This window comes from Misgurnus anguillicaudatus, chromosome 6, assembly GCF_027580225.2.
Source record: "Misgurnus anguillicaudatus chromosome 6, ASM2758022v2, whole genome shotgun sequence".
NCBI classification, from domain to species: domain Eukaryota; kingdom Metazoa; phylum Chordata; class Actinopteri; order Cypriniformes; family Cobitidae; genus Misgurnus; species Misgurnus anguillicaudatus.
In genome coordinates this window covers 31,210,001-31,230,088 of record NC_073342.2, presented here as the reverse complement: position 1 = coordinate 31,230,088, position 20,088 = coordinate 31,210,001, and the positions used below count along the sequence as shown (strand labels likewise).

The 20,088-nt window shown below is 37.9% G+C and overlaps 1 protein-coding gene across 6 annotated transcripts in view; it reads left to right on the top strand.

Annotated features, from left to right (window-relative positions):
• The first annotated feature begins 17,930 nt into the window (after positions 1-17,930).
• neo1b (neogenin 1b) overlaps positions 17,931-20,088 on the top strand; it is a 134,006-nt gene continuing 131,848 nt past the window's right edge. For 5 of the 6 annotated variants that reach the window (XM_073869022.1, XM_073869024.1, XM_055192218.2 and 2 more), the window contains exon 1: positions 17,931-18,478. In XM_073869022.1, the coding sequence (XP_073725123.1) occupies positions 18,400-18,478 (79 nt within the window). In that variant the 5' untranslated portion in view covers positions 17,931-18,399. The remainder of the gene's footprint in view (positions 18,479-20,088) is intronic. The other variant, XM_073869023.1, reaches the window with a different exon arrangement.

Genomic DNA, 20,088 nt, shown 5'->3' with positions numbered 1-20,088 from the left:
GTGGATGTTTCTGCATCTGTGTATGAGCTGCTTCTTCATCTGTGTATGTGCATGCATGTCTGTCTTTGAATGAGCATGCATCTTTTTCTGTGTATGTGTCTGCATCTGTGTTTGAGCTTTTCCACAACTATTTAAGCATGCATCTTTGTCTGTGCATTTGCATAAATGTCTGTCTGTGAACGTGCATGCGTCTGTGTATGTGTCTGTGTATGTGCATGTTTCTGCATCTGTGTATGTGCATGCATGTCTGTCTGTCTGTCTGTCTGTCTGTCTGTCTGTCTCTGTTTGTTTGTTTGTTTGTCTGTCTGTCTGTCTGTCTGTCTGTCTGTCTGTGAATGAACATGCATCTCTCTTTGTGTATATGTTTGCGTCTGTGTATATGCATACAAGTTTGACTTTGAATGAACATGCATATTTCTCTCTTTGTATGTGTTTGCTTCTGTGCATGTTTCTTCATCTGTGTATGAGGCGCTTGCTTCTGCATCTGTGTATGTTCATGCAAGTCTGTCTTTGAATGAGCATGCATCTCTCTCTGTGTATGTGTCTGCGTCTGTGCATGTGCATGTTTCTGCATCTGTGTATATGCATGTTTCTGCGTCTGTGTATGTGCATGCAAGTCTGTCTTTGAATGAGCATGCATCTTTCTCTGTGTATGTGTCCGCGTCTGTGTATGTGCATGTTTCTTCATCTGTGTATGTGCATGCATGTCTGTCTGTCCGTCCGTCCGTCCGTCCGTCTGTCTGTCTGTCTGTCTGTCTGTCTGTCTGTCTTTGAATGAGCATGCATCTCTCTCTCTCTTGGTATGTGTTTGTGTCTGTGTATGTTTCTTCATCTGTGTATGAGCTGCATGCTTCTGCATCTGTGTATGTGCATGCAAGTCTGTCTGTGAATGAGCATGCATCTCTCTCTGTGTATGTGCATATGTCTGTGTATTCGCACGTGCATCTGTCTGTCTCTGTGTATAAGCTTGCATCTTTGCCATTGTATGTGCATTTATCACAGCCGGTGTAAGTGCATTCATCTTCTGGCTTTTCAGCCAGACTGCATAATGATGCAGCAGACAGTCTAGGATTATGTGTATGAACTTGTGGACTGTACAATAACAGATTGGTGTGTTTAATGCAGTCATGAGGCACAGATTGCTTTCTGCTTAGCTCACATTGAAACAGAATGTAAAATGAGACTTCTCTGATTGCAGGTTGTTTGGTTTAATAAGTTAAACCCTTCGAGTCCTGACCTGAGAAACAGATTAAAATCTAATTCAGAAATCACTATATAAAGTTTTAGATGATGACCTCTGAGGGTATTACTGGTGATGTCCTGAACACATACCTGTCAAGCTGGCCTGCGGCTCACGAGTGACTTAAGTTAACCATATAACTATGCTCAAACTTGAGTTTATGGACCAAGCGATAAAACATTATCAAAAATGTAGGCTTCTTTTTCGAATAAGCAAAGTAATTTGTCATGACCTTAACATTTAGTGACGACCATCAGCCTTGTTTCCATTGATGCCTTTAGCAGGTGCTTTAATCCAGATGCTTAAAAAGACTTTGGCTGTTTAGCCTAACGCAGATTTAAGTTATATACATATATATTAGTTCCTTGACTCATACCAGCACATCAAGGTAACAGCTCAATGCAACTCTCATGGTGAGTGAAATCTCTCCGAGTTTACAGGTGCAAAATAAAAGATTGCTTTTTTCTCTATTCTATTGACGGCTCACATCTGGGACCGAGGCCTTCGGTATATTTCATAAGCACATTTTCATATCCATCACACTGAGCTATTCACGGCATTCATTTACCTGCTGTGTAATTTCACCTTTTTAGACCCTGAAGCATTGATGTGAGGTTAGCTGCTGACAAACATTTCAAACACCAGCATTAGTTACAAAATAAAAGATGTAAAAATTTAAAGAAAAGAAACCATCTAGAATTATAACCAGAAAAATTTGCCAAGTGTGCACAGCAACAATGTAAATCAATTTTTTCGGACACCAAAAGCATTTTCAATTTCAAAAACGAATACCGGGAATTAATCCAATATACCTCAGCTAAATGCATGCATTTGAATTCTAAAATGAATAGCTCAGTTGGTAGTGCATTGCTTTAGTAGCATAATCATGGACTTCATTCTTACACTTTAAAAAATATGCAACATGATGTTAAAACAACTTAATCTGGCAAGTGAATTCCACCTATTATTTTAAAGGTGGTGTGTGTACATTTTAGCGGCATCTAGTGGTGAGATTGCGAATTGCAACCAACAGCTCACCCCTCAATTTCAAAACGAATATGATAGCCATCACAGGACAGTCATGTCATAGACTGTAAAAAATATAGATGTAGTGTCCATGACATCACCCATAGGTTTGTGAAGAGTTTTTTTTTAAAGCCGATAGTTGGTGAGGCTTGCCATCGCCATCTTAGCATCACGTGATAAAATGTGTATAGTCATTTTGAATAAAAGCGTCTACCAAATGCATGAATGAAAATGTTTAGAAATATTTGACATTGGTTTTGGGATGAAGTGTGAGGTTACTGGATTCTCCTCAGCTCTATTTTATAACTGCAATGTTGAAAATTCGTTGTCAGAATAATTTATGTCAAACTTTGGATATAGACTTTGATTATTCTGGCAGCAAACCCCAGTGAAATGTCTTATTTATGAAGAAAGCGAGCAGCTGAGGGTCAAACTCACATCATCTGTTTGAGGTTTAATTACTCTCCAGTCTCGTCTAGCATTTCACCACAACCTAACAACATAATTACACCATAATGGCTCCAAATGATGGGATAAGTGATCCATGCAACTTGCAAAATGATTTTCTTTTCTCTACTGATTGTCACCTAATTTTCAATCTCCTGATGAATTTTAATTGATAATGTATTTAAAGGAATAATTCACCCAAACATAAAAGTTCACACTTCTTAAAGTAATTTATGAGAAAGTGAAGACAAAGAGTTTCATTGTATGATCAGTCTATTCATTCTTCAAACAGGTCATATACTTTCATTATGCTTATTTCTCTTTTCTTTAGTGAAAAAGAACATCATGCATGTTTGGGAGTAAATAATAATGAGATTTAATGCAGATTTGAATTATTTTCCTGTAGTTAAAGCACTTTAGCAACATTTAAGCAGGAAAAGCTTTCCCACCATCATTTCTGCAGTTCGTACTCGCTTGAACAGATGGATTAGTGCTGCATCTTTAACGTCAATTCTTTATGATCAAACGCCGTTTAATCTAATCTCTCTGAAACTTCATCATGAATTAATCAATATGTGCTCCCTTCATTTGTATCTTTTTAATTATGCAGGCCATTCTTCACTCCCTTAGGCTCTCATGCACCAAAATATAACCTCCCCAAAAACACAATCAAACGAAAGTCTTAAAGGGATAGTTCACTTATTTCATCATGGAAGCAAAGTTAACATTTTCTGACAGCCCTTGTTTTAGGCTAGACATCTGGGCAGTGTTTGGACGGCTATTAGACCATAAAATTGCGTGTGGGATTGATCTTGCTTGTTTTGCATGATTTAAAGATAACTTTTTAGCATTCAAATTTCTTTAAATGTAGTTATATGCCATCATATATGCATTGGTGTATATGTGCATGTGTGTAAGTGCATTGCTCTATTCAAGCGTCATACTTCTCATTATCTCCTCATAGAAATGAAAAGAAATTTGCAAGAGCTTTTTATGAATTCAGCAGCAGGTCAAACCTCACCCCATCAACGGCTCTCCGACAACGTATCCAAGTGCTTTCATCTTCTCTTCTTCTTTATTGTCCACTTGACACCGCAGAAACGTTTCGACCTGCGCGAGCAAATTTACCCTTCGAGTGTCGTTCTGCAGATATAATAGACTTCAGTCTGGCTGGCACGGGTCATGAAAAATTATGAAAGCGTCTATTCACCTGCCAGCTTTCAGAGCAAGTCTGTGAATAAGAGCTCATGAAATGATGAGGACATTCACAGGCATTAACTCCTGAAATGCCTTCATTATTGGATTCCATTAGATTCACATTCTGTAAAGGTTAACGGTCAATTACTGCTATTACAGTTTTTGCAGCCTCTGTAGTGTAGAGCGATTCATTGTCTTTTCTGATAACTGCATCAACATGTTATTTACCTGTTGGATACATACTGTATGTAAAGATTGTGTGTGGACAGAAGAATTTATGTGACTGAAAACGCATGCATGGACAGCAAAAAACATTAGAAATAATAGAAAAGTGAGGTAGCAAGCAAAAAGTGAATGTAAAACTGAATTACTACACATTTTTGAGAGGTATTTATAGGGCGTTTGTGCATGCATCATGATCTCTGTCTATGCTTGTGCATGCATCTCTGTCTGTGTATGTGCATGCATCTCTGTCTGTGTATGTGCATGCATCTCTTTCTGTGTTTGTGCATGCATCTCCATCTGTGTATATGCATGCATCTCTGTCTGTCCATGTGCATGCATCTCTGTCTGTGCATGTGCATGCATCTCTGTCTGTGTATGTGCATGCATCTCTGTCTGTGCATGTGCATGCATCTCTGTCTGTGCATGTGCATGCATCTCTGTCTGTGCATGTGCATGCATCTCTGTCTGTGCATGTGCATGCATCTCTGTCTGTGCATGTGCATGCATCTCTGTCTGTGTATGTGCATGCATCTCTGTCTGTGTTTGTGCATGCATCTCTGTCTGTGTTTGTGCATGCATCTCCGTCTGTGTATGTGCATGCATCTCTGTCTGTGTATGTGCATGCATCTTTGTCTTTGTATGTGCAAGCATTTCCCTCTGTGTATGTGCATTTATCTGCGTCTGTGTTTGTGGATGCATCTCTGTCTGTGTATGTGCATGCATCTTTGTCTGTGTATGTGCATGCATCTCTGTCTGTGTATGTGCATGCATCTCTGTCTGTGTATGTGCATGCATCTCTGTCTGTGTTTGTGCATGCATGTCTGTCTTTGTGTGTGCATGCATTTCACTCTGTGTATGTGCATTATCTGCGTGTGTGTGTGTGCATGCGCGTGTGTGTGTGTGTGTGTGTGTGTGTGTGTGTGTGTGTGTGTGTGTGTGTGTGTGTGTGTGTGCGTGCGTGCGTGCGTGGATTTCAGTTGGTGTATGTGCAATTATCTGCGTCTGTGTATGTTCACGCATCTCTGTCTGTGTTTGTGCATGCATTTCAGTACTGTATGTGTATGTGCATGCATTTCAGTTTGTGCCTTGCTGTCTTTGTATGTGCATATATCTGTGTATGTGTATGTACATGCATCTCTGTCTGTTTATGTGCATGCATTTCTCTCTGTGTATGGGCATGCATCTTTGTCTTTGTATATGTGCATGCATTTCACTTTGCGTATGTGCATTTATCTGGATCTGGGTAGGCTATGTGCATGCATCTCTGTCTGTTTTTGTGCATGCATTTCAGTTCGTGTATGTGCATGCATCTCTGTCTTTGTATGTGCATGCATTTCACTATGTGTATGTGCATTTATCTGCTTCTGTGTATTTGGAAAGTATTTTATTAAATCTATTGTTATTTATTTTCGTTACTGTAATATTTATTAACAAGCAAGCATTTAATTACTGTTAGGCAAAGACTATATATCTAGTGCTGAAAACTTCATTGAAAATGTCCACATCGTTTAAGTTGCCCAAAGTATCAAAGTGATCCATAACCGTGTACAGCTCTACACATTTCTCTGAGACTGTATTAAGTTGCCCTCAGCAAGAATTCTCTATCAATTTTCCTCTCTTGCTCTGAAGTGCGTGTGTCTATATCAGATCAAATGCCGGCGTGTATTCGTGTCCGCGGCGCTGACACGATCAATAGCGCAGGCAGGACGGAACCTGAAAGAGATTAGACCTATAAAAGACCAAGTGGAGGAACATTAGGGGAAATTTGTGCTTGTCTGGTAAAGACACACACACCTTTAATCTTCCCGGTGAGAATAGAGGAGTGAGTCAGCATTGTTAGACAAGATGTCTGCCAGATGCTCTCTTTTGTATCTATAAAGATCAGTGAAACAAAATCAAAGGTGAGAGGGATGAGAGAGTGCTCATGTGACCTTATAGAACATTTTTACAGATATCAGGATATCAAAAATAGTATAACTGAGACATGCTCATTTTAAATCTTGCAGAAAGCCGTTTAAGGATAATTGAGGAGCTCAGGTGCAAAAGCCTCTAAACGGCACCTCCCTCAAAAATTAGATTATGATATAACCAAATGCTCTCAGCACATATTATACAGTCATCAAATACTTTCAAATCCGCTTAATCCTGGCCTCAGGTCATTCAGAAATACCGGTTTGTTGGAAGAATCAGTTAAAGAGTCTGATAAAAAATGCAAGAAAACATATCAGGCGCACTTAGAGAGTTTTGCATCTGAGACCTTCAATTGTAGTTTCTGTCCAGCAGCGTAGAGACGTAATCTGCCCTTCACCCTTTCAGATTTAGCACCTCAAGAGCAGAAGAGACCCCGCTGAGCGTTAGCGTTATGCTCATTAACACCCCGCCGTGGGTCTGTGAGGGCATCATCAAATTTACCCCTCAAATCTCACCATACAGCTAATGAACTGCCATACAAAGACCTGTAAAACACCACATCCACACAGCGCTTTATCATCAAATATTAGGATACGTTCACCTTAAAAACACACACAAAAGTTTTATAGACTTTTCATTCCACTAAAAATAAAGGCTCCAGAGGCTATATAGTTCATAAAGAGCCTTTAACATCCACTAAACCTTTATATTGCACAGAAGAAATATCCTTTTAAGGACACATTTTTAGACTACACAGACTTTTATATTTTGTTGTGTTAAAATTCTCCTTTTGTTTTTCATGCATGGCAGCATAAAGGGTTGGAACGAAATGAGGCAGAGTAAATGACAGGATTTTTATTTTTGGTTAAACTATTTTTAAGACGCTGAGAAGTAAATAATGCAGACAGACTTGAATACAGATGCAGGGTTGTGTAATAATTAGTGCACTTATTAGGGAATAACATTGATAAAGTGATCAATAGTGAGTCTATAAACAGCTGCACAATGCATAATGCTTTCTCTTAATTTTTAAATAATACAGCCTTACAGTTCAAATACAGCCTTAACCGGGATGCCACAATAAAACGACAAGTCAAGTCATTTTTATTAGTGTAGCGCTTTTCACATACATATTTCATGAACATTATTTCAAAGCAGCTTTACAGAAAATCATGGCTTAATGTTTGAAGCCCCCAGCGAGGAGCCAGAGGCGACTGCGGCAAGTGTGACGACTCAAGATGTTAAAGTAGTGGGGTAAAATAAGACAAGACAAGTGGAAAAAAGCTTTACAGCCAAAAATGAAAACAGTGTCATCATTTATTCACGCACATGTCGCTCCAAACCCGTAAGAACTTCTTCCGTAGAGCGCAAGAGGACATTTTGAGAATGTTACGGGCTGACAGCTTCAGTCCCCATTTACAAAAACTTCACTGTAACTTTAAGGTTCTGTATTCTTGCATTAGGCTTTTATTCTGTACGGCACCAAAGATACTGAATATAACATGATTGAGAACTGCTGTTACTTTAAATAGTAATGAAAACAATACTCAATACGACCACTTTGACAATGAAAGTCTTGCCTTCCAGTTTAAAGAGCCAAAAAAGACTGATGACTCTGGAGGAGTGGCTCTGTACATTAGCAACCTGTGCGCATGTGCAGTATTTGAAACGATCTAAAAAAATTCAGTTCAATATGAGATTAAAAATGGTACAGTTAATGTCAGGTTTAATTGTTGGTCAGAAATATGATGTTCAATTGTGATTTTAGAGATATCTGTCTTTCTCTATTCAAGTAGAAGGTCGTTCGTCTTGCATGACTGAAATAAGGCCGCCTAGTGGTGCAACTTCACTAAAGGGACATTGATGGCATTTAAAAAGTGAAATTCTACTTAAATTAAATGTTACAAGCCAAATAACCCTAATTTAGTGTTGTTTTTCTTAAAAGTATGTAGTGTTGACACTACTGAGGTCATTTGGTGCATTAGTGCAATATCCAAGAATCCAATTTTCCCTAAAGCGACAATCACTACATTTTTGCATGCATTTCTCTATGTGTATGTGGATGCATCTCTCTATCAGGCTTGTGCACAATTCAGAATTGAATTGAATTGAGAATGACTCCTAAATTCCAATTCAATTCTTGAATTTGAATTGAATTTGAATTGATGTCAAAAACAGGATCTAGAATTACAATTCGAATTTGAATTAAAGGAAGCAGAATTGCAATTTAATAGAAATTCAAAGAAATTCATATACATATTATACAGTAAGTGAAGTGTTAAAAATGAAGCTTTACAGTATATGTCAGATATGATAGCATTACATATTCTATAAATTATATTAGTTTGAACTACTGTACAGATTACATTAACAGGAAATGTCCCCCCTCCCCAGCAATTAATGTTAAAAACTCTAGTCACATACCAAATAATTAAGTTGGATTTTTTTTGTAATTGTAATTTTTTGGAACACGATGGAACATGACTTCATTTCCCAGAATGCTTTACTTTAACCAAGAATTTAAAATGGTTGCCAAACAATTTTCCAAAGTAACTTTCCTAACACTGAATGTATGTGAGATTCTTTCTGTTGTGTGACTGTGGAATTTCTTTGAATTGCCATGAATTTAATTCCACTTCCTGTCATTCCAATTCAAATTCAACTTCCTTTAGGGCGGAGTCAATTCAATCCAAATTCCAATTCATGAATTGAATGGAGGTCAATTCTGAAATTCTGAATTGTGCACAAGCCTGCTCTCTATGTGTATGTGCATTTATCTGTGTCTGTGTATGCATCTCTCCCTGTGTATGTGCATTCCTCTCTCTCTGTGTCTGTACATGCATCTCTGTCTGTGTATGTGCATTTATCTGTGTCTGTGAATGCATCTCTCTCTGTGTCTGTGCATGCATCTCTCTATGTGTATGTGCATTTATCTGTGTCTGTGTGTGCATCTCTCTCTCGGTCTGTACATGCATCTCTGTCTGTGTATGTACATGCATATCTGTCTGTGTATGTGCATGCATCTCTGTCTGTGTGCATGCATCTGTGTCTGTGTATGTGCATGCATCTCTGTCTGTGTATGTGCATTTATCTGTGTCTGTGAATGCATCTCTCTCTATGTCTGTGCATGCATCTCTCTATGTGTATGTGCATGCATCTCTGTCTGTGTATGTGCATGCATCTCTGTCTGTGTATGTGCATGCATCTCTGTCTGTGTCTGTACATGCATCTCTGTGCATGCATATCTGTCTGTGTATGTGCATGCATATCTGTCTGTGTATGTGCATGCATCTCTGTCTGTGTATGTGCATGCATCTCTGTCTGTGTCTGTACATGCATCTCTGTGCATGCATCTCTGTCTGTGTATGTGCATGCATCTCTGTCTGTGTATGTGCATGCATATCTGTCTGTGTATGTGCATGCATATCTGTCTGTGTATGTGCATGCATCTCTCACTGTGTATGTGTATGCATTTCTGTCCATGTATGTGCATGCATTTCTGTCCGTGTATGTGCATGCATCTCTGTCCGTGTATGTGCATGCATCTCTGTCTGTGTATGTGCATGCATCTCTGTCTGTGTATGTGCATGCATCCCTTACTGTGTATGTGTATGCATTTCTGTCCATGTATGTGCATGCATCTCTGTCTGTGTATGTGCATGCATCTCTGTCTGTGTATGTGCATGCATCTCTGTCTGTGCATGCATTTCAATTTGTGCATGCACCTCTGTCCGTGTATGTGCATGCATCTCTGTCTGTGAATGTGCATGCATCTCTGTCTGTGAATGTGCATGCATCTCTGTCCGTGTATGTGCATGCATTTCAGATTGTGCATGAATCTCTCTCTCTGTGTATGTGCATGCATCTGTGTCTGTTCTATGCATTGTGATCCACCCACTTTCTTGGCCGCCATTTTATTTTTTCAAACTCGACCAGGCTCGACCAATCACATTCCCCGTGCACACACACGCATAGAATTGTGAGATGAAGATGATGAAGTTATCTCAGGAGTCAGAAAGTAAAGCAAACATTGGATTGGGACGTGCCTTGATGCCGTCCTGTCTTGGAACGCTGCCTCAGAAGGCAGCATTTTAGAGATTTCGGACACAGCCTTAGTGTCCAGTTATTGCATCTTACGTGTTGAGTGTCACAAAGACTGACAAGTTTCTGCACAGGTTAATTACCATATTAACAACACTCTATAATCTGTCAATTTTCAACATTTACATACGTATGTGTTACCACAGCACACCCGTTGAAAAGAAAAACTAAATCCGATTTCATTTTGTTCGAGTTAAACCTCCTTTATCAGCGTCACACAGACAGAATTATGGGTAATCCCGGCATCTCTGAAGGCCAATTAAATCGAATCTTCTTAAGAATATGCCAGAATGTGCAGCGCCCTTTAAAGCCACTCAGTTCGAGCCTTTTAAGTGCGCTGGCATTTTAAATGCCCGTCTTTTCACAAACAACCTTCATCAGCTCTCGGCCCCCCGCTGCGGCTTAAGACTCGAGACACTCGCGAGATCGCCCTTGTGCAAACGCTAAAATATACATGCTGCTAAATTACACAGTGAGCTCTGGAGCTTCACATCGCCCCTATTATTTGTTCCTTAATCTTTTTATTGTCGTCTCTGTCTTTAAGTGCCCCATCCGTTCCTCTTCTGAAACACTTGAATCCACTTTTAAGGTTTGTTGACCGGGATGGCTCAAGGAGGATCAAGTTTACCCAAGAGCATCTTCACTAAATATATCAAAATAATCCAGTTTCTTTTTAAAATCTTTCATATTATATTCCTTATGATGATTTTTTATTTGGTCATTTCTGATTATTGGAGGGGGGGCAAAGGTTACGGTCCTGCATTATCTACAAAAAAAAGGAAACTAAATATCTGAGTATCTGTGCACATTAAAGGAAAATCATTTTAGAGAAGGAACACTTTTACATTTGCTGAAAGATTAAGCAAACAATTTTCTTTTGAATAACACACATCAATAATTAATGCACAAATACACCAGGACTGTAATGAAAAATGCATTTGGATCAATGGTCAATTTGAACCTTACGTATGCCAAAAACACGAGTGGCCTACTTTTTACAGCCGGATGTCAGTGTTTAAAGCGAGAGGAGCGTGAAGAATCCTCCAGCCCAGTAAGAAGTTCATAGCGCTCGCAGTGAGGAGCGCAGCATGAACCCGACTCATCCCCGACTTCACAGCGTCTTGTCTTGGCTGATAGGAGGGTGGTGAGCGAGTCTTTTCATGTGAGAAACAGGCCTGCATCCCTGGTTGTGGAGGATTGTGAGCTCTGTCTGCTTGTCCTCCTCTGAAGTGATTGTTTTTGTGAGGATTTGAGTCAGATTTTTTACTATTCTGTGGCTCCACCCCTGCTGTGAGCTCAGTGGATTGAGGAAAAGTTACTGGTTTTTTTTTAAGTTGGTTTGACCTCAATACTACAAACGCCCCGAAATCCTACCTATGGTACAGACCTTACCAGCGGCAAAACGTACAATGTTTACATGATCTAGAATGGCATGACAATACAATGCAATCTCGCGGAAAATTGTACATATTTAACAAGATGGCTAATTGTGCTGCAGGGATGATGTAATTTGTAGGCTAGCCTTGAAGTTAGCGAGACACTGCTTCCATTTTGTTGCGTTAGCAAAGGTCATGGGTTCAATCCCGAACACACATACACTGTATAAGTCAGTTTGGATAAAAGTGTCTGCCAAATGCCTAAACAACAGATTACAACCTCATTTGGCATCTAAATTTTTCTAGGATGAGAACATTCGGGAAACAATCCAATCAGTTTGGGGTGAGAACTGTCCTACATTATCACAGAGGTAATTGCATGTCCTTTGAGTCTGTTTGTGGACAGCGTCTCATCTCTGTGTCCTACCTCTGTTGACTGAGTTTTCCAGGGATATAACCGGAGGGTGGGAATGTGCTGTCTGAGTGATGTGTCGCATCGGTGCCGACTCCATTGTGCCAAATTTACACTCTGTATAATTAACGACAGGAGACAGCAGCCAGTGTAAATTTAATCTGCCCCCTTCCCTTTATTTAATTTAGTCAGTAACGTAATACAGAATAGATAGAGACCCCCACCCTGTACCTTTCATTGTGCATTTAATGACTGACTGATTCAAAGCGAGTACTGAGTATAGATACTTGCAGTAATGAGATTATGAAGTTATAGAGGAAAATATTATTGCTCAGAGAGTTAACTCATTGAAAGCTCAGGAGATCTAAAAGTAATAAAAAATCTGTCATGGTTTACAAGGCGCAAAGTCCCTTATTTTGGATAGAAATGCATTATTTTCTGCAAATAAATATGGCTGTGCTTTATACAAGGTGACCAAAGTGATACGTGCAGTATATTAAGTCTTTGTATAACCAAATCAGTGTGAAGAAGTGTGTTTTAAATAAACCTAATGTTGTCTAGGAGAAACAACTGACAAATCAATCAAAAGATCTCATTTTCTGTCTACGGTTTGTGCACAGATGCGTGTAATAAGTAATGCGTGTTCGAGATTTTTCTCACGCACAAACACTATTATCTTTCTCCATGTAATAGGTTTTCTACATCTTATCCTGATCACATTAAATCTGGTGATGTTTTCTTACTGCACAGTAATCCGTAATAATCCAGGGAGTTTGGCCAGAGTGGGATTTACACCGGTCACCTATATAAAGAGAGAGGCCAGGTGAACTGATACTGTTGGTTTACAATATTCTTACTGTATTCTTACTGTAAAACTGTAAATGTAGGATCCTACATAGTACTGTACTGTACTGTATATAGCAGTGGTCTTCAACATGGTGCACGCGGGAACCAGGTTGCCCACACAAAGTCTGTGGGTTGCCACACCAAAGCACATTCTATTAATAGCTTCAATTTTTAATATTTATTCATAATTTTTTATATTAGGTTGTATGTTGACATTTTAAGCAATGATAAAACATATCAACAAATAAAATAAAATCAACAGGTAAATGAAAAAAGTTTTGAGTAGACTATATCAAAAAAGTAGCCCTCCAGATTTTTTATCCATTGTGGTAGCCCTTTCTCACAAAAAGGTTGGTTACCACTGATATATAACAAATAAATAAATGAAGAGCTCAGTTGCAAAATCCTCTAATTGTGTCTGACATGTTTTCTTGTAAATTTGCATTTTTTAAGGATTTTATACAAACTGGTTTTCTGAATGGTCTGAGGCCGGGATTAAGCGGATTTAAAACAAAGCTATTTGATGAACGAATACGTGCAGAGACCATTCGGTTACTATCTTTATCTAATTTTTTGACAGATGTTTATCTGATTTTGCATCTGAGCCCATCATGCTGTAAAAAAAATTCTGTAGAAATGACAGTGTTACTTGCAGCTGGTTGCCTGTAACTTACCGTAGATTTAAATTTATGTTATTTACTGGCAAGAGTTTGTTCAAAGTTAAATAAATTTTAAATACTAACAGTCTTTATCTTTACAGAATAAAACTATACAATAACAGCCTCATGCAAAGCATATATGAAGAGTTTTCGTTGCAAAACAGGATAACTCCGTTTTTAAATTTTTTGTCAAAACATGTTTATTATTATGTTATCATGTTATTATTTTGTTTTATGTTATGTATGTTTTTTAAGTTATGAAGGTTTAAGTTAAAACAAACCAACTGCAGCTAAATTGATATTAATTGGAATGCACAACCATAAAACAAGATTTCTGAAAAAAAAAACGGAGTTATCTAGTTTTGAAACGAAACTCTTCATATATACTGTATACCGTACAGTATGCAATTATAAAACATGAGTGTAAATGCCATGTAAAAATGCATAATTAAAACCTGTTAACTAATGTAAAATTACAGGAAAAAATATTTTTGTATCACAGAAAATTTCTGTAATTTATTGTGCCTGTAATATTACTGTATTTTTCCGGCACCCCAGCTGCCGGAATTTTATCGGTTATTTTTACGGAACTTTTTTTACAGTACTGAAAGGGACACTACATGTAATTGTATTAAATATTTGAATTAAACATAAAGCAATTGTATATGTATATTGTATATAAATATAATAACATCACTGTGATTTTTATAGTACATTTCCAAACGTACAATTGCTAGTTTAGTACTGTACTTTTTTGTAGTTTACCTTATTATTCCATTCCGAACACTGCCCTCATTTCCTACTTTTGCCTTAGTTCACTTAGGATGAAAATCATCTTGTACAGCATCTGTCTTCAAACGACATCTTTTCCTGCTTTCCGCTCTGACAGCAAATAAACTGATTTTTTGTGTCGATTCTCCATCTGTCAGATTTCTGGAGCTATTTCTACACCGTAGAGTCACACAAGCTGTTTTCTTTTCCACTGCTAGTCTGCAAATTGACGTCTATTCAGACTGTTAATGCAATCTACAGGGTTTTATTTTTCATAAAACTTCAGTGTGCAGTCTTATGCAGTCTTTCTTCATCATCCTCAGTGGAATCTGTCTGTTTTATGAGTTTCTTTAATCACAGTTGTAACCCTTGTACCCTATAGATTCAGCCGAGAGTCATTTTTGACTGTATCAGCTTCTTTAGTTGCATGGGATATACGGTACAGTGTTGTTTTATAATAATGTTATAGTGTAATAATAATCGTGTGCTCCTGAGAAAGTGTTGTGTTAGCAGCACAAAAGTTATTGGTTTAAACCCACGCTTTCAAAAAAGGGACATAAGCTGTCACTGGGGCAGTACCCTTTATAAAAGTCCTAATATGTAACATCTAATTATGTACCTTTAAGGTACTAATATGTCTCTATAGCTACAACTGTACTTTTGAAAGAATAAAAAATTTAAATACCTTAAAGCAGTAGTTCCCCAAAAAATGACATCTCTGTGATCATTTACTTACCCTCGTGTTGTTCCAATCCAAACCTATATAAATTTGAACGCAAATGAACATATTTTTATCTGGGGCACCATTAACTTCTACAGAATAATTTTTTCATACAATGAATGTCAATGGTGCCCCAGATCTGCTTAGTTACAAACGTTCTTCGAAATATTTTCAATTGTGTTCAGCAGAAAAATAAATGGAAAATGATGACAGAATTTACTTTTTTGTGAACTACCCCTTTAAATGCAAAGTGTTTTCATGATTGTGGCAAGCTTGTATCTCTGACCACTTAAGGACATAATTAAAATTGTCAAGGTTTAGCTAAGTTATGCACCATTTCCTGTCCACAAAGACAAAAACAGCTTTCAAAAATTTTCTTTTCAAAAGACATTTGATAAATGACACACAACCAGCTGAGCTCAGTCATGGCCACATTTTAGCCTCTGTACAGCTGGCGTGTGGAATTTTAAAGAAACTTTATCTTCATTACAGCTGACATCTTTTTTACACTTCAAGTGTATTGAGTTTGTATGACTCATACACGAGTATCTGCTGTAAGTACACACAAAACAAGAGTTGTGTAGGCTTCTTACTGATATTTTCTGTATTCAAGGGCACCTGAACTTCTACAGTAATCACATGTGTTTATTCTCTTTGCAATGTGTTTACCAAGGTCATATGGATGTGTTTTAAACACTTTAACCAATATTTAATAGTTGCAAAAAAAGAAAAGGTGATGGTGAGTCGTCGTCTTCTCAAATTTACACCAATGTGTCTGCATGATGCTCTCCAGCAGCCCTGCTAACATTTAGCCAAAACAGGATGGATTACACTATTAGACTTAACTGTAATTTCTACAGTTATTTACCACAAAATGCCCAGTAAAATACCATCATTTTCTTAATCAGTTCATTACTGTAATATGCCTTGCATTATGGGTAATAACATTTAATTTACAGTGATTTTCTGTATGTTTTGAATTTGCGGTAGACTGCTGTAAAACAACAGCAGTAGTGCTACTGTAGTTGAATAAAACAGTATTATAAAAGCATATAAAATGGAAAAATTAAATATATCTATGAAATTAAATACATTTTATTTGATAAGCTTTTAGCAGTGAAGCAAATTTCAAAATGTGAATTGTTTTTCAGCAGTGTAAATAATTTATTGAGAATTGTAGATAAACAAGAAAGGGATAATGGATAAATGCTTGACTGTCAGATTTGAATTTGACCTCAAGACTTCAAAACCTACACTGTAAAAAAATTCTGTAGAAATTTGCAGCTGGGTTGCGGGTAACTTACTGTAGATTTAAATTTATGTTATTACTGGCAACATTTTGTTCAAAGTTAAACGAACATGAAACATCCACAAGTCTTTGTCTTTACAGAATAAAACCAGAAAAACATCATAAAGCAAAACATTTTGGGAAACAAAATCTGAAGCAAAAAACTGAAAAAGTTTGATGATGATTTCTGGTTCCCAGAATGCTTTGCATGAGGCTGTTATTGTATAGTTTTATTCTGTAAAGATAAAGACTTGTTAATATTTAACATTTATTCAACTTTGAACAAACTCTTGCCAGTAAATAACATAAATTTTAATCTACGGTAATTTACCGGCAACCCAGTACCACTGTAATTTCTACAGATTTTTTTTACAGTGTAGCAACGCTATGGACCTACGACATGGGTGGCCTGGTTTCAATTCCCCTTCCATGCAATATATTTTTTTAGGTTACAGTAAGGGTATTATACTGTAAAATGGATATGGCGGTAAAGGCATCATACTGTAAAAAACATGATACTGTAATGGGGCAGTTGCCAGTGAGTTACCGCATATATACAATAAAAAAGTCTAACAGTGTAGCAGGAAAAAAAACTTAAAGATGTAATCCGAAACTTTTGCATCTCTTCATCTCTGTTAGAAACATAGCACAGATCTGTTTACATGGGTTCATTTCCCATAACGTCATACCCAACAACTTAAATTATAAATCATTATAGCCTGGTTTCACTAAGCCAGGACTAGGGCTTAGTTAAATTAAGATGTTTAAGCATCTTTGGTAAACATGCCTTAATAAAGACTGGTAAGTTTCTTGAGACAAATCGATTGCAATGGCATATTTTAAGATGTGTCAAGTTATTATCAGTTAAGACAACTTAATTATGTGTTTTAGTCTAGGACTAACCTTAAGCCTTGTCTATGAAAGCAAAGGTAAAGCTTGTGATTTATGTTGTGTATGTACTTGTTCAATGACTGATTTTTGTTTATTTTTAACAGATTGCAGCTTTTATGTGTCACAAAAGCATATGAAACCTTCATAGTTTCCAGAAAGGAAACCCCTCAATAATGAAAACTAAGTACACTTCATCCACACGTATCATTAGGCAAATCTATGCCCTTGACTAAAACATTGTCAAGCCAAATTCCTCTCCACCATTGTATTATCTACTGCCAAAAGAAGTAAGTCATAATCCACAGAGAAATACATTTGTTTACATTTCCCCCCATATAATGATTCTGAATTAAGGATTTGTTTTTAAAAGTAGGCTAAATCGTGTTTGCAAGCTTCAAAGAAATGTGACGCGTAATCGTCGCTCTTGCGCGCTCCCGGTTATCATGCGTCCAGATGTGATTCAGCATTTAAACCAGCGGGTGGCACTCGAATCTACAGCTAATCATACTGTGGCATACATCTGTTAGCACGTTTTTAAAGGCTTTTGTGATTTAACTGACTAAAATAATGCACACATATATTTTCTCTAAACCAAATGCTTTATTTGGAATATGTATGTGTATTAAATGAAAGATGTTTTATTCTATCTATCATTAATTGTTTACAATTATGTTACTAATATTTTATTAAAATATCGCCTGATTTAAATCTGAAAAGTAAGTAGTCTACCTACTTTAATATTCTGCAACTCCAGTTTGCAAGCGTGCGCATGCGCGTCACTCACGCTGTGATTTTTGACTTTCCCGTTCTGAATCCAGAATCCCTTGAGAATCCACTCCTGGTTTTCACAGGCTGATGCCCACTCGCACACGTTTGCTCGTGTTGGAGACTCCACTGCGGTAACCGTGCCGTTAAAGCTGTTGAACGTGTCTTACCGTCGCAACGCCGGGTCGGTCTTTAACGGGCCACAACCCGGTTGCAGCCGCTGGCGTTTTTGGCTCGTTCCGGGCGTCTGTGGATTGACTTAATGCCTCATTCAGAAGCTCCATTCTGCTTTTTAAGTTCAAGAAAACACCCGGACCCATCGCCCTCTCGCCTTTGACTCTTACCGGAGAATTCAATGTTTATTTTTTGGCGCCGCCGGAGCGCGAAGTCTTGCCCGTCGCGGACCATGTTCGTTATTTTTGTATAAAGCACCTCGACCGGTTGCGGTCAATCAAACTTTACCTCAGAGAACGCGCTGGATAACTCGCGTGCATTTTTGTGTTTTTTTTTACCTCAGAAAGTGATGGCGGAGCGGGGGGCACGGCTGCTGCTCGTGTTGTTCACGGGTCTCACCGTTTTCCAGTTCGGCTGTGCGAATAAAGGTAAGTTGAGTCGGTGTTGTTGGACCCTTTGCCAATCCCATCACGTTAAAAAATTTGCTTCTTCACTAACCAGGTATAACTCAGTTTTTTCCATGTTAATGTACTCATTTCAACCAATCTGTGTATTGTGGGTCATTTTACAGATCCTTATTGTAAAAGTAAGGATAAGGGTTAGTGACAAGGGTGCAAACACTATATGTTAACTAGGTAAACAGACTCTAACTAATTTATAGGAGGAAATGTTTCATTTAACCTTTAAAGTAATGCAGCAGCATGTGTTGGAAAATTGACATTGGAGTAGAGAGCACTTGTAGGAAAGCCACCATCTATGCATTCATTCATTTATCCATCCATCCACCCATTCATCCATCTTCAGGAGAACAAGGGATGAGATCGCTCTTGACCTTTCCTATAGGAAGAATTGTGGAAAAGTGCAGACAGGGCAGTGGTTGATTGATGATGGTGTGGCCAGGGTCAGGTCCAGACCGGGAATCTTTACTATCTGGAATGATGAAAGGGAATTTTCAGGCTGACTCATGTGAAGATCAGCACCCCAACCTACTGCCATTGGGATTGCCGTGAGGTGAATTTGGAAAAAACTACACCAAAGTCACATTAAATACAGCTTCAGAGGAGATATTTACCAGCATGAAAAGTGGATATCCCATTTAAATTTATGATTCAAATCATCATAATTTCACATTTCTTGGTATAAATCACTTTTTGAAAGCTTAATGCTTTTGTTTTTAAGAATTGTGGTTATCACTTTTGCTGTTTTTAAAGTATTTAAGAGATCCCGGATAGGGCTGGAATGGGGCTTTATACATTTAGGCAGTGTTAAGTTACTAACTATGGCGTGCCTCTGAAAACGTGTTTTTTGTTTATTCGAAAGCACATTTCTCTGAGGTTTCAGACTCATAGTTTAAAGCCAAGCCACAAGTCTTTGCTCAAAGATAGTCTCCGCTCATAAACTGACTGTTCACAATTGTAAAATGCAAGAATGAATGCACAAGTCTTGAAAAAACACAGTAATTGTTTTGAACTTGACACAGCATCTGAAGTCAAACCGCAAGCCGTCTCTTTTGCTTTTCAGAACACGTTTAAGTATTTTTTGTGGGCTCAATGGGAAAACGTGGTCGGGAAGTCTAGTCGAACTGAATTTGCCCTTCCACTTATAGTACAAAAGTGTTTTTTTTTTTGGATTACTAATAACTTTAGAGATTGTTTACATGGAATAGAAAACTTGAGAAATTGTTCGCTTCTTACGCCAAGCCACAAGTCCTCTCTTAATGACAGTCCCCCTATTCGTCAAAGTAGTTTTCCATGGGCTTGATGAGATGAGAAAGTCTGAATACTGAATCTTCGCTTTTTGGATTCGCAAAAATGGATTTTGAATTATTTCAGAATTATGATCTTCAAGAATAACCCTTGTTGATTTTTCCTATCATTAAAAATACAGCATTGTTGACAGCACTGTGCATGTCACATTGGTGTTTAATATTCCTGTCGCTTCATTTGTGTTTCTGCCTCGAGACTTGTGCTTTATAGTCGTGTGTAAAATGCAGATTATCAGCAGAAAAACAGTCTGCCATCTCTTATGCCACCCTGAG